Source organism: Myotis lucifugus, unplaced genomic scaffold, assembly GCF_000147115.1.
Source record: "Myotis lucifugus unplaced genomic scaffold, Myoluc2.0 scaffold_240, whole genome shotgun sequence".
Classification (NCBI taxonomy): domain Eukaryota; kingdom Metazoa; phylum Chordata; class Mammalia; order Chiroptera; family Vespertilionidae; genus Myotis; species Myotis lucifugus.
In genome coordinates this window covers 1471406-1487598 of record NW_005871288.1, presented here as the reverse complement: position 1 = coordinate 1487598, position 16193 = coordinate 1471406, and the positions used below count along the sequence as shown (strand labels likewise).

Sequence of the window (16193 nt, the reverse complement as noted above, 5' to 3'; positions counted from 1 at the left end):
TCCTTGTCATCTTGTGACCACAGACCATGTTGGAGCCAAAACATATGTCAAAACAGTTCTGGTGGTCACAGTAATAATAAAACCCTTGAGCAGATTCTAAGGGTAACACCCCCTACTGCATTATGCAGTTATACAACAAACAGCATTCTAATGTTCTAAAAATAATGCAAAGCAAGTAAATGCAAAAATATTTAAGAAATTTGTATATTCTTTTTTACTTAGAAAAACTAATGTTATGTATTTAACACATTAAATATTCTTTTTAATTGCTATTCTTCCTAAGAAGGTCAGGTTAGTCAATGTTGATTACCTTCTTTTACTTTTTCCTATTTTGACCATATCCATTTGTTCATTTAATAATCTAAGAAATTTCTGTGTAATGATACTCTTACTACAAAATTTAGTATAGTATTCTTTTTCTTTTCCAGAGTTTATTTGCATTTTATTTTTTAAATTCCAACCTTAGAATAAAATATGCAATGTTCTCATATACTCAGTGGATAATTATTAAGGTTACATCAATCCTGTTGGCGGGAAACGAGTGTACTATTATTCCTTTATTTTAAGTTTGGTCTTTAGTTAGTCATCTCTGTATAACAAACTACTAAGAACCATAGACCAAGATTTACATGTCGTATTTCAGAAGAGCTCTGGTTGTCTTTGAGACAACTATAGTTAAAATATTAAGAAATTGCTAATATTATGGGAATTTAAAACGACTCACCTTATAGTTTCTATTGTATCAATAGCATCTGTTCTTTCTTAAAGGAAATATTTGAAGCAAGGTGAAAAATACCTCTCATTGTTAGTGTAAAGGGTGGTTTCCCTGACCAGTTTTTATATGATTAACTGACATTTTTATACTAATATACCCAGGTCAAAGAAAAAAAGAATAGAAAGAGGAAAGTGTTTAGGGGCAAATACGATAGCTACAAGCCCATCACGGGCAAGATTTCTTTCTAATCCTCTGACATGCAAGAGCTATTGTTAGGACACCTGGCATAAGGCCATTCTATGTCTAGAACGCAGTACCCCAGGTTCATCTTTACTCCTAAATAAGATCTCTTAGGTACTTCAGATAAGCATGCTGGTTGTGTCATTATGCTATAATCAATAATGCAACTGTTTGCAAGAGAACATAGATTATAAAACCACACCCAGAAAAACAAATAAGACCATATATCTTTGTTAATACTGATTTAAAAATTTAGAGCATTTGTTAAGTATTTTTTAGGATTATCATTTCCATATAAAATAATAGTGATGGAAAATTTTACAAAGGTATCACAGTCACAATCAACTTTTAAATCCAAGTTTTAAAAACATAAATTCTAACAATTATGATCAGTTCTTAATTTATCATAAAATTAATATTGTTAATACTGTGATATAGCAGATAATTCAATAAACCAAAAATCTGGCATTCTAAGGATAACTAAGAATTTGCATAAAGTTTTTTTATCATTGTGTATTTCTCTCCAGTGAAATATGATACAAATCATTTAGAATATTTAAATATGACATTCATAAAAATATTTAAGTAATTATCAAATATTTTATGAACTTAATTCAAGGCCAATGGGACTTATTTATTGGTAAAATGAAAATATTACATTTATTGTGAATTGGTATCAAATATCACAATTCCATTTAAATTAGAAAGGTAATTAAGTTCTATAAGTGAAAGTAGGAATTTTTTCTTTATATGCACATCATGAACTTCTTCCATGATAGCAAGAATTCAATACCATGTCAGAATGGATTTTAATTATACAAATTCATTTAGTTTGGAGGTTTAGTTTAGAATTTTAAAGGACTCTAGGAAAATTTCTTTTAATCTAAGATTTTACTGCATTTTTAAAAACTTGGAAATCTTTAAAGTATTTAATATTGAGAATTGAACAAAATATTCTGAGAAAAATCTATGAAGAGTTTATTTTTATATTATAAATTATTTTACCAAGTATGTATATTATTTATTATTTAATATAGAATATCTAACCATTTAGTATATAATAGAAACAGGTGCACCTGCAGATTTTTTCTAAACTTTGTTTTTTTCTATACTTTGCAGTATTTATCTATTGGTCCTGTGGACAGGTTTCAGTGATCTTTAGCCACTGAAGAATTTAAACTGCGATCCTTGAACTCATATGTATTCTGAATATATATGAAACAAGATAGCTCATGTAAGTCGCTATAAAATTGATATACTTTGACCAAAGATGCTCAAAAATGAGAAGGCTATTTTATTTTCAAAAGACATGGAAAAAACTAAAGCTCAAAGCTTAAGAATTTGACACTCCAATATTTCCATTTTAGGAACAGAAACTTCAAATAAAAATGTTAACAGTCTGCACCATACAGCAATAAAAGTTATATGTATAAATGGTTCCAATACAAATTATCAAAGGTAAATGATAATTGTATGAAGAACTCAAGTATTAATATTGAACCAATTAGGTGAAATATACATTTGTATAATATGTATGTATAAATATATGAAAATATTTGTGTATTACTATAAAAAGAAAATATATAAAAATATATAAGAATAGTATGCTACGTCTATAACTGATTTTATTTTCTTTTTAATTGAGTGAACAAAATGTTTTTTACTGATGGGAAAATATATATGACTTCATTGTAAAATTAATAAGTTCAAAGAAAGATAAATATCCTTAGTGTTACCTTGATTGGCAGCACCTATTTAATGTAATTTTTAAAAATACATATTTAATTTTAATGATAAGGCAAAACATATTTATAGTCATACATTATCAAACTTATCAACATGAAGGACCTATAGTAGAATTCTAACTCATGTTGGGTTTGGAGCTATCTTTCTAATATGCACTAAAATATAAAAATTCAATGTTTATAATGAATATGTGACTTTCAAGTTCATTTCAAGTTCATAGTGTTCTGAGTCCTGAGGGATGGTTTTATGTTCTTAATGAAGGCAAAAGAAAACGAAATCATCTTGAAATAATCTAATTGTTAAAAATTTATAGTGAGGTAAGCATAAATGAAAAATGATTATAAATTTCCACCTCCAAAATAATAAAGAAGCAAAAGCCACCTCAATTAAGCTATATCGTGGATTGTAAAGGCCAGAAAGCTTCCTTTTAAATTTTACCATCTTTATGAATGATTTATTAATTCAAATTAGTAAAACATACTAATATTTTGCTGTCTGGTTCAAGAGAAATCTTCAGAATGAAGAAATGATTTTTATTTCATGGTGATTAGGACCTCTTTTAGATTCTGATGAAAAAGAGTAAACTCTACCACAATTATAGCTTACTGACACAACCAGCATTCTTTCTGCCCCAAAAAGGATCCTAGGACATTTTAATAAGATATGTGACATGTAAAAGTTCATTATTCTTCAGCACTCCACTGGGAAATAAAAAGAAAACTGATTGTGACTTTTGACAATTATTAGTTAGAAAAAGGAGGTAACAATTGCCAAAAAAATCACAAAAGTGAGCATGTTACCTGGCTATGACAAAGAGCACACAACTGACACCCAAGTAAGCCAGCAGAATATACATCCAGATATCAGGGGAGAGAGGATTCAGGAAGGAGAAGACGCCTGGGTTTGTACCGTTGGGCTTGCGGTACAAAATACTTATTCCAAGTGTCATAAAGGGCTTGGAAAAGTCGATGACCTTCTCGCGAACGTAGGTAATAGCCAGTGGAGCAACTGCAAGGTCAGCTTTCTGTAGAGAGAAACATAAAAATGAAAAGAAAAATTCTAAGTCACAAGAAAGAAATCAGTAACCTGATTAAAACAAAGACTTTACACTTGACAATTGTCTCAGTAAAGATTGAATTAACATGTAAAACATTCCTCACTGCTTTCCTCTGCTACTCATTTCTATGTGCATCTGGATTAGCAAACCAAGATTTATTGCAAGTATAAAGGGAAAGAAAAAAACCTTATGATGAAAATACTGAAGAAACAATTATACATTCAGTACCTGAATTATTACACCACTAAAAGATACTTACTTTAAATCTCAACGTTAAAAGTCATTTAATATCCTATATAATAAAAGGCTAATATGCAAATTGTCGCCTCGACCGGGAGTACAACGGGGGGAGTGGGGGCAGCCGGCCAACAGCCTGCAGCCCTTCCCCTGGCCAGCATGTCGGATAGGCCCCAATCAGGGTGGCCGGCCAGACTCCATCAGTGCATGAATTCGTGTATCGGGCCTCTAGTCAATTATAATTTTATAAATATGTTGGTCAAATTCTAAATGCTTATAATAATAGCTACCTCAAATCATTTAGCTGATAATAAACATCTCTTTTCTTGTTTTAACAAGAAAAAGTGCAGTTACCAGTAAAAGCAGTTAGTCTTCAAATAGTTAACATTGTGAAATCATATTTTAATATGATGGTGTTTACTGTCCCTGAGTTTCCTTTCTATACCTCTAATTTGTTTTTATATTATTTAATGAAAATTCTTGCAGCATTGCCTAAATCTAAATCGCATTAGGAAATGAGTTTTTCAATTTTCATGAAGTCGCTAATTTTCCACGGTAGCTTAAATATGTTAAATTACTAATGTTTTTCACTCATTATGTTATAACCATCTGTCAGGGATGAACTTAAGCTCTAATATATGAAAGAAATAATTAAAACATTTTAAAATAACAAAGGCATCTATTCCATCTATGATGAGAAATTATATTTCTACTTTCCTTTTCTTTTTGTAAACATACTGAGTGTTCAGACAATATAGAAATGCTCATTGTAGAGAGCAATAGAAAGGCATATCAAAGAATAAAACTGGGCCTCTATTTTCCCTTGGGTCAGGAATTGTTGGAGGACTTGTGGAAGAAACTTCTCTAAGTGGCTGGGTTTGTTAATACTGTTACTTTGGGTATGTAATTGTCTGCATTTTGGGGGTGTGGCAGAAAGAGAACCACCCAGATGCTTGGATAGAGTATCTTTGAGAATAGCTATGGAAAGACGAAGTTATTTCCCTAAAAAATCAGAAAGAGACTGCCAGCCCAGAACAAACTGACACGTGTTGGGACCACAGCAGCCTTCGCGTTTTGCAGTTGGGTTTTGGAAGGTGTAGGGTTTAAGCCAAGCAAAGAATTGCATTCCCTCCAATTGCAGAAGCTAGAGAATATGCATATGCCCTTCATCTTTGACTGGATTGACAGTGGTTTCAGCAGTGTGCTACAGTTTCTGGGATTATATAAGAAAACTGGAAAATTGGTATTCCTTTAATTGTTTTGGGTATGTATTTCTTTGGGATAATGAGAGGGAAACAGCATTGCTCCACATACTAAAACAAATCAAAAGAAGAACTTGATTCTCTAATGACTGAAGAAACCATTACTATGTGTCTATACTAATTCTTGAGAATAAGATCGACAGACCTGAAACCATCAGTGAAGAGAGGTTGTGAGAAATGTTTGGTTTAGATGGTTAGACAACACAAAGGATAGTATATCTCTGAAATAACTGAATGCCTAGCCCTAGGAACTTTAAATGCGTAGCTTGCTCATAAGGCAAGCCTTCAGAGAAGGTTTCCACTGGAAGACACATTACGTGGCTTAACACCAACCTGCTTTGAATCTAGGTCTCGCCATTCAGTCCTATTCAGATATTTGGTTGTTGAACATGAATAGTTTGAATTTGATAGACTCTTGTTGGTTAGAAAAGAGATTTTTTTAGGTTATTAGTGTTATATTAATTTAATTTGAGTGAGAATTGAAAACTGATTCAAGTTAGTATGAATACAGTATCACAATGCTAGCTTTCTAATTCCATAAAGATAATTAATTTTTACAGTTTATAATTTGACATGACCCCCAGTACAATTTATAAAAAGTGACTTTCCAGCCTTGGCCGGGCGGCTCAGTTGGTTGCAGTGTAATCCCACAGACCAAAAAGGTTTCGGGTTCGATTATTGGACAGGGTACATACCTAGGTTAGTAGTTGGATTCCTGGTTGGGGCACGGGGCACATATTAGAGGCAACCAATCGATCTCTCTCTCTCTCTCTCTCTCTCTCCCTTTCTCTCTCTTTAAAATCTATTAAAAATATCTTGGGGTGAGGATTTAAAAAAAGGAACTTTCTAACAGTACATTTGAGGACTTTTTAACAACACAAAACTACAAATACAAACCACAATTAAAAGCTTGTCATGTTAAATTTTTATGTACTTTTTTGAAACTATTTTTTAAATTTTAGATTATATGTCCACCTATATTAAGTGTACAGTTAATAATTACTTTGTTGATAATTACATGATGTCTTACAGATTTCAATAATATTGTTTTTATACAAATATCATGCAATAAAACAAAACCTTGTGTTTGGAAAAAATTAGGAAAGAAAATAGGTCTTTAGGGTCCTGGGAAGTTATCATCGTATTCATAAATCAAGAAATTATCAACTTAACAATAATGATTACTAATATCCCTTAAGCATTTTCTATGCAACAGGCACGTGGTAAGATAAGAAAACTGAATTCATGAGAAGTTAAAAACCTGTTCCTTTTAATAGAGCTAATTGTTGAGCATTGGAACCAGGACATAAAACTAAGCTATTGACAGAGACACAGAAGCATGGAACAGACTGTGGCATCTCAGAGAAAGGATGGGGGTGGGTGAGAAGAAGGGTAGAGATCAACCAAAGAACTTGTATGCATATAAAATAACCCATAGACACAGACTAGTGTGGTGAAGGCCTGGGGTGGAGGACAGGGAATGACTAAACGGGGTCAATGGGGGGAAAAATAGGACATCTCTAATACTTTCAACAATAAAGATTATATATATATATATATATATATATATATATATATATATATATATGTCTGGCCCAGTGCACGAAATTCGTGCACTGGGGGGGGAGGGGGGGCGGGGAGAGGAGGGAGTCCCTCAGCCTGGATTGCGAAAGGGTGCAGGCCAGGCCAAGGAACCACCAGTGTACAATCAGAGCCGGGGAGGGATGCCGGAAGTTGGCCAGCTGGGTGAGGTACTGTGGGAAGGCTCCAGGGCATGTCTGGCCTATCTTGCTCAGACCCAATCGGCCAGACCTCAGCAACAATCTAACCTACTGGTTGGAGTGTCTGCCCCCTGGTGGTCAGTGTACATCACAGCGAGCAGTTGAGTGGCCTTAGCATAGCATTAGCATATTACACTTTGATTGGTTGAATGGCCGACCTGATGATTGGACACTTAGCATATTAGGCTTTTATTGTATAGGAGATATATATATATATATATACACACACACACACACATATATATATATATCTTCATATAGTATATCTTTATATACATATATATATCTTTATGTATATATAGACACACATATATAGAAAAATAAGCTATTGAAATCTATACCTAGAAACAACGATGACATGCATCTCAGAAAATAGAGATGAAATAATCAGGGAGACATCATTCTTTAATTCACTTATTTACTTATGAAATAATTCATAGAGATGGAAAAGGAATGCACAGAAGCAAGGGTAGTGATTAATAGACTATAGTCTCTGAGAATTTAGAGGATAGGTGCAGAGTTTATGCAGATGGAATATGTTGCACAGGAAGGAGAAAGCACTGCCTCTGAGAGAGAAAAAAAAAGAAGTAAAAATGGTTTGCAAAGTAAACAAATTTGTTAGGGAAAGAAAATGATAATTTAAGAAGCAAAGATTCCAGGTTAAAAAAATGAACAACATGAATTGGGGCTTTGCTTCTGTCTGGGGGCTGAATATGTGTACAACACAGTTTATCATTGTGTGGCTTCATTTTGTAACCTCCCTCTTCCAGGCACAGGGAAAGCAAACTTTCACCACATATCTATTTATCTCTATCTCTATCTCTATCTCTATCTCTATCTCTATCTCTATCTCTATCTCTATCTCTATCCCTATCCCTATCCCTATCCCTATCCCTATCCCTATCTCTATCATCTCTATCTCTATCTCTATCTCTATCTCTATCTCTATCTCTATCTCTATCTCTTTCTATCTATCTACATGAAGTAATATGCAAATTAGGCCAGGATGTCATAATGGTCATGACCAGCTAAGGAGGAGGGGCCAGGCGCAGCCCCGAGCCTGAGAGAACAACATGCAGGTGTGATCCAGAGCCTGAGAGAACTACATGCAGGGGGGCGGCCCGGCCCCCAGCAGCCCCGGAGTGGAGGCAGGGGGTTGTGCCCAAGCTGCCACTGCCATTGGGCCCCAGCAGCCCCGGAGCAGAGGCAGGAGGGCGTGTCCAAGCCACCGCCACTGCCAGGCCCCAGCAGGCCTGGAGCGGAGGCAGGGGGTTGTGCCCAAGTTGCCGCTGCTGCCTGGCCCCAGCAGCCCCAGATCAGCCCGCAGAGGGAGGCCAGACTGTGGCTTAGGCCTGCTCCCCATAGGGGGGATCCCATGGGGAGCGGGCCTAAGCCATCAGTAGGACATCCCCTGAGGACTCCCAGACTTTGAGAGGGGGCTGGCTGGGCTGAAGGATACCCCCCACCCCAGTGCACAAATTTTGTGCACAGGGCAATTCGTGCACAGGGCCTCTAGTAAAGCATATAAGTGAATATGTTTTGAACTAGTAAAAATGTTTAATTCAAAATATAATATAAACAAAAGTTATGAAACAATTCAAATAACATATATTTATTCTGAGAAAGACAAATACCATGTGATTTCACTCATATGTGGAACTTAGTGAACAAAGCAAAATAAGCTGAAATACAAAGCAAAATTGAGAGAGACTCATAGATAGAGAGCAGGCAGGTAGTGTAGGTTGTTAGGGAGTTGGAGAGATTGAGCAAAAAAAGAGAGAACTCATGGACATGGACAACAGTGTGGTGATTACAAGGGGGTGGGGTGGAGATGGAAGAAAGCACAGAGGGGATAAATGATGATGGGGGGAAAAGACCCCATACATGATTTCAAAAAAGTTGTTCTTATCTTAATAACAGTGACCATTCATATATAACATTTGAAAATTTATTCAGCATTGCTTAAAATAAAATTTTGATTCCAAATATAAAATGAAAAAGGGACAAAAGTTACATAGTAATATACTTTAAATTACAAAATAAATTAGTTTTTAGGGAAAAAAACTATAAACAGACACTTCTAAACATTTCATAAAAAATAAATGGATCAACAGACAATGATGCATCCATGTAATGAAATATTATTCAGCAATAAAAAGAAATGAGCTACCAAGCCCTCAAAGACATGGAAGAACCTTAAATGCATGGGACTAAGTGAAAGCTATCAGTGTGTAAAGGTTTTATAGAGAATGATTCCAACTACATGACATTCTGGAAAAGCCAAAACTATGGAGAGTAAAAAGATCTGTGGTCACCAAAGTTTCAAGACAACAGGGAAAAATGAATAGATGGAACATATAACATTTTTAGGGCAGTGAAACTACTCTGCAAAAACTACAATGGTGGGTACATAACCCTGTAAATCCATAAAACTGAGCAACACAAAGAATGAATCCTAATGTAAACTATAGATGTTAGCCAATAATAATGTATAAATAGTGGTTCATCAACTGTAACAAAGGTACTACACTAATCGAAGCAGTTAATAAGGGAAACTAGGGGGAGGAGAGTGGTAGGACGGAAGAAGGTATATGGAAATTCTATTTTCTGCACAATTTTTATGTAAACCTAAAACCTCTCTAATACAAGTCTATTAATTAAAAAAAAACTACAATTGGTTGTTTTAACTACATCCCCAGCCAGTGGGATTTAATGAGTTATGGAGATTAATTAATTAGAACTTAATTGTTATTATTAATAGCAAAGCACATAAACTTATTAAACATTAATTATCAAAAATAAGCAGCCTCTAATTGCACATCAAATATATTTTTAAATCCATTTAAACAATCTTCAGGATTATCTTGCAGCAGAAAATATGAGTATTTACTTATACATAATAGCATTCTCCATAAATAAGATCTAACTTCATTACAAGTCTACTAATAATATGATCATTTTGAAATCTAATCAAAATGTCATTATAATAAAGATGTTTATAATGATAGATGTGGTATTTTCTCATCAAATTTCATATTATTAAAGGCTGAGCAGTGGAAGAAAAGAGCCTGATGGTAAAATTAAACAATTCAAGAAGTTTTTATCTTTGTTGATATAGGTTATGATTTGATGAAAATAGATTCAGTAATTGATTTTATTATTTTAAGGAATAAAGTAATCTTGTATTAGAAGAAACTAGTGGTCAAAATTGTTTTAAAATCTATTTTAGCAAAAGAAAAATAAATGTAAGTGAGTTGGTATGTCATATGAATAGTACAAAGAAAAGGGAAAGCTCACTTCTACCTGATTGGTTTAGCAAAGGATTTACCAAATCATTCTACCTATTATACTAGTGGTGCAGCTTAAAGAAAGTCTGAGTTGACAAAGGCTTGAATTGGTAGGGTGGCAGCAGCAGGCAAAAGAAATATCAAAGTACTAGGTAGCATTAAATGTGGCCATTAGGAGTCCAAACTGAGTTATATTCTTTGCCCAAATCACTTTCATTAATCCTCAAAACAGCTCTATCAGATTTGTAATGTGATATCCTTTTTATAGGTGAAAAAAACAATTGTGAGAGTTTTAAAAAGCATGGCGCCCGGACAGCATGGCTTGGTGGTCACTATTCGATTCCTGGTCAGAGCACATGCCAGGGTTGCAGGCTTGATTCCCAGTGGGGGTCATTTGGGAGGTGGCTGATTCATGATACGTTATCATCATTGATGTTTCTATCTCCCTCTCCATCTCCCTTCCTCTCGCAGAAAATCAATAAAAAATATTTTAAAATGTATGGCTCCAAAGATGACTTAACTATACTCATTTCCCACTATTTTCTTGTATTATCATTCAAATACATCATGACCATTTCTTCTGCTACACTATTTCTGTGTTTTCCAGCCCAAAATGATCTTTCCTTTTTGTCACTATGCAAATTCTATAAGACACATCTCTGTTGCTTTTTATTTGTGAACCTTTCTGAACATTCTATAAACATTAATTTCTTCTAAATGAATTTTTATAGCACTTATAAACTTAACCATGTAACTGAACCTGTTAACAATAATTTGTTGTGTTATTGCTGATTTTTTTCACATTTAACTCAACTAATATGATATGAAAGGTTAAATATACATATCGTTGTAATTGTATTGTTTCTGTTTCTATGAGAATGTGATTACTTTGACACCTACAGGCATTCCCTTCAATCAAAGCACATAGCTCTGAACTAAAGGGAATGGCAAAGTATTTCTCCCTGGAAATTTCACAAAGATGTCTGGGAAGTGACTACGTTATTAATTTAGTATCAATGTGATACTCTATCATTCTATGTGAAACTTCCAAATTGTCTTATGCAGGCCTATGATCATAATCATTCTAACATCCTTCAGGCACTAGACAAAATCTGACACTTAGAAACTGCTTAGTAAATATTTGCTGAATACAGTTTCAATTTAACTTACTAAAAATTTTCAAAGAAAATCACTCAGAGAATTTTTAAATTAAACTCTTTTTCTGATTTTACTCTAGAAGTAAGATTTATTGGTACAATAATACAATTTATAGTGAACTAACCATCTAGGGAGAACAGAATAATTCTTTTTATGGAGTTATATAGCTAATGGCAATCATTTGATTAAAGTCTCAATGAAAAATGATAACTTTACATTTTGATCTATTATTCAATTCTCTAATACAAAAATAGATAAAAGCATATCTTAATAGCACAATAACTCCAAATTTGATCATATTGAGAACATTGATGAAGTCCTACTAATCAAAGAACATAATAACATTATTTTTGATTTGGTCCGGGAAACATCTCATGTATCCTTCTGTAAGTTCTTGTAATTTAACAACAAAAACCCAGTTCTATGTATTTTTTCTTTCCTATGATGTTTTGAAATCCTTAATAAGTGGGTAAAATAATTAAAGTAGCAACTGCATATGGATACATTGGAAATACTTTAAGATATTTAACCAGGTTAATTATACATACTAATATCACTTATAAGTGAGATCACACCTTCCTCAACTGTTTGCAATATATAATGTGAACAAATGCTTTGCCTCTGTGTGCACTTTTAGGAAACATGGTTCACTTTTTGTACATATGGCAAACAATCTCTACCGCTATCTACATAGTCACACCTTCATACCTCCTGGATTCTTAACAAGGCCTCTAATTGGTTCCCTGCTTTCATTCTTGACCAACTAGAGTCTGTTCTTTATCCAAAGACCAGAAAGTTATTTTTAAAAGACATACCAGATTATCACATCTTGCTCAGAACGCTCCAATAACTTCTAGCACACCTGGAATAAAATCTAATCTCAGCCTACAAATTACTAAAAGAAATGGCTCCTAGATACTTCATCAACATCATTTTATCAACTGTATGGTCTTAGTTGAATCACTTTTGTTCTTAAAATTCTGGCTGTCTTACTAATTTCTAAACCTGTGTACTTGTTATTCCTTCTGTCTGGAAAGCTTGGCCGAAAGCTTGGCCCTTATACATCCACATGGCTTATTCTTTCACTTCATCCACATGCCTCTTTTGTAACCACTCATTCTATCACTCTTCAACTCCTTACCAGGTTTTCATTTTATTAAAAAACTTATATAATTATCTGATTAAAAAACTTATTGTCAGCCTCCTTCCAGTGGAAAGTAAGTTCCTTTTGAGTAAGGAGTTTCTCTGTTCAATTCTGTTTCTCCAGTGCCTAGTACAGTGCCTGGCACAGCATAGTCATTAAATGGATGAGTGAATGAATAAAATTATAATTATTGCTCATTCTTTCTCCAATAATTCCCTAATTATAGAAGACATTATTCTTGAGTTTTGTCTTCTTAAAACAGTGAGATTTTTCATGTGCTTGATTTCTATTTTTATACAACTGATTAACTGCTGACATGTTTTATATAATATATCAGTGGTAAACTGGGGTTAGTTATTATAACAAATAAGAACTCACCAAATACCATTATGCTAATGCCCATTAGGTTGTGGTTAACAAAAATTTTAATAAGATCAAAGTTATATGTGTGAAAACCTAACTTCAAATTTTTATAAATTACATATATTTCATACGGTACACAACCTAATATCCATTTGTAGATTTATAGAAAACATAAACTTATACTTGAGAAATATGCCATCCGTTGCTTTTCAACAAAACAAGTATTAAGCATATAGTATCCAGTGGAAGTAAAGTAAGCAACTGAGATATAAAACACGGAGCTTTGTTTCACACATTTAGGACCGAAGTAGGGACAATGAAGAATAAAATTAAACACGTGCAGTAGTAGTTCAGCTGTTGCTTTGGCAGCTATTACTTTATTAATGCTATGTAAGCCTACTGATAATTTCAAATGATATTGACTAGATCTACCCAACATGCCATTACTGACAGAATGAGGAACAAACTTCTCAACTGGTAATTGTGCAGAAGAGCCATGGCTCCAAAATATGCCTAAAGTTTCACAGTTTGAAGATGGGGGCAGGTTCAATTGTTTTTGTTTTGTTTTGTTACATTCCTACCCAGATCTGATTTTATTATAAACTCTCAATTGAAATATTTATAAATATTAACACTGCTATATTAAAATTGTCACAATATCTTCCCCTCACAATCCATTATTTCCATAATATTTATTTATATTTAATGTCTTAGTAGAATTCTTGGGAGGAAAAAGGCACACAGAAATTGAGGGGTTGTTTTACATTGTTAATTTCAAGAAAACTAAACTTCTATTGAAAATATTCTGAAATCATAAATATCAATGCTCCAAAGTGGAATTTAGTGTATCTATTATTCATCATCAAATCACTGAATAATGGTGTCCCTGACATTTTCTGTTCCACATTTTGGGTATTGCGGGTTTCCTAATTTTAAAATAATCTCTTATAAAATTATAGTATAAGTAAAAACATTTTAATCCTGCCAGATATAATCACTTAAATATATTATATTATATAATCCTTATAGTTATATTTAAACCTACATGAAAACCAAGGAAATATACACAATACTATTCAAACTTTAAAAATATGTATTTATCAAGCATCTAGTTGAGAAGAGATAGATGATAGATGGCTTCTTTGAAACAAATTTATGTGCAAAGATTCAAAATAAAAAATTAGAAGCAACTCAAAATATTACTTAAAACCTCATGTTATTTATTGAACCCGTGAAACTTTCACAGAATTTCTTGTTACTGATTTAAGCTGTTATTTCTTCTATATATTTTCTGCTAAGCCTTTTTTCATTTCTCCATTTAAATGCTATGGGAACACAACCAGTGGACCAAGAAACAACTACGAGCACTATGATGAATGACTATGAACTACAAGAAACCTTTCTAATGGAATTGTGAACTTATAATTCTGATCTTGTATATCATTCTTCAGGGGATAATGGATTAAGCACACTGGATTTCCAGGCTCTATTTTAAAAATAATAGGTAAATTATAACAGTTGTAAATAATCAATGGTACAAATTATTATTATGATCAGTTTATTTTAAAACAGAATATTAGCTAATATAGAATAATTTTAAAATTGAGTTCAGAACACTATTATTTAGAATATTAGTCACAATAACAAAATTTCCTTGACAAAGTATTAACATAGTTTAACTATGCCCCAGGCCTAAGGCAAAGTATAGGACACACAGGTATTTAAATTAATTCTCTAACAAAAATATTTTGTAACATGTTTTATCTGATGCCCATAACTAATAAAATTCCACGAATCTGTGTTTTTAAATTAAGTTTTGTAAAGGTTTAAATATAATTAGTCAATCTTTGTTTAATAAAAAATTAAGGTATGAGGGAGAATATGTAAAATGTCACCATCTATCTGAAGTCATTCATTCACTTATTCATTTATCATTGCACAATTCACCAATTTATTAAACAAACATTTATTCCTGAGTGACTGTTCTCTAGTAAGAGTCACTTAAGTGTCTATCAGGGGTGGGCAAACTTTTTGACTCGAGGGCCACAATGGGTTCTTAAACTGGACCGGAGGGCCGGAACAAAAGCATGGATGGAGTGTTTGTGTGAACTAATATAAATTCAAAGTAAACATCATTACATAAAAGGGTACGGTCTTTTTTTTTTTTTTTTTTAGTTTTATTCATTTCAAACGGGCTGGATCCGGCCCGCGGGCCTTAGTTTGCCCACGGCTGGAGATGCTCATAACACTGCAAAGACAAAATGAAGAGACAGACACTAAACATGAAAAAAATAGAAGATGTAATTTCTGGTAGTAAAGGGTGTTATGAAGGACAATAAAGCATGGTAAGAGAATCAGAATGCGACTAGGGGAGAAAAGGAGGCCACTGTTTTTAATAAGATGGAGAGAGATGGCCTCTCCAAGGTCCTGGCACTGAGTCAAGACTTCTTAGGTCAGGGGAAGGCCCTGAGAGGTCTGAACAGAGTAGTCTTGGCAGAGGGCCTTGCGAGTTACAAAGGCTCTGCGTGTAAACGAGCTGAGTATTCTAGAGGTGCAGCACACATGTCTATAGCCCTCCCAATCACCTCCCAATTTCATCATCCTATTGATCCTCTCCAGAAAAATCCCACTGAAGTATGAAACACTGCATGAAAACATACTCCAATCATAAACAAAAGATGACAGATTTAGAAGAGAAAATTGTGTCATTGCACCTCTCATTTCAGTCTCAGTATATTTTTACACAACAATGAAATACTGTTGTTATTTATCCTTTATCTTTACCCTATAAATATGATCTCTTTAAATTAACTTATTCAAATTCAACAGCAAGAAAATTAATTGTGCCTTAGAATTTGGTAAAGTATTATACAACCTATTAAATATTTAAGATAAACAACATTTCTATGATGTGATAACTTAGCATTATATAAATAATAATAGAAAGAAAAGAAAATGAACAGAAGGAACCGTGCACAGTATTTCTGAACCTGTGACATGTCCTTGCACCTACATCGCCTATCTGACCATCAGCCTACAAAGATCTTCTCTTAGCAAGAACAAAGTCACTGTTTTCTGTCAATGTCATTGAGAAATAGCAATTTCATCCTAGCATATTTGAATAATTCAAGTATAATAACTGAGTTGAGGTCACTTCTACAGTTTGTTAATAAAAATCGAGGCCGTTCTTGTATTTCTTCATT

General features: G+C 33.5%; 1 protein-coding gene across 1 annotated transcript in view; it reads right to left on the bottom strand.

Moving 5' to 3' along the window:
• GRIK2 (glutamate ionotropic receptor kainate type subunit 2) overlaps nt 1-16193 on the bottom strand; it is a 552508-nt gene that overhangs the window by 130783 nt on the left and 405532 nt on the right. The window contains exon 12 of the mRNA XM_014464175.2: nt 3502-3725. Coding sequence (XP_014319661.1) covers nt 3502-3725 — 224 coding nt within the window. The remainder of the gene's footprint in view (nt 1-3501; nt 3726-16193) is intronic.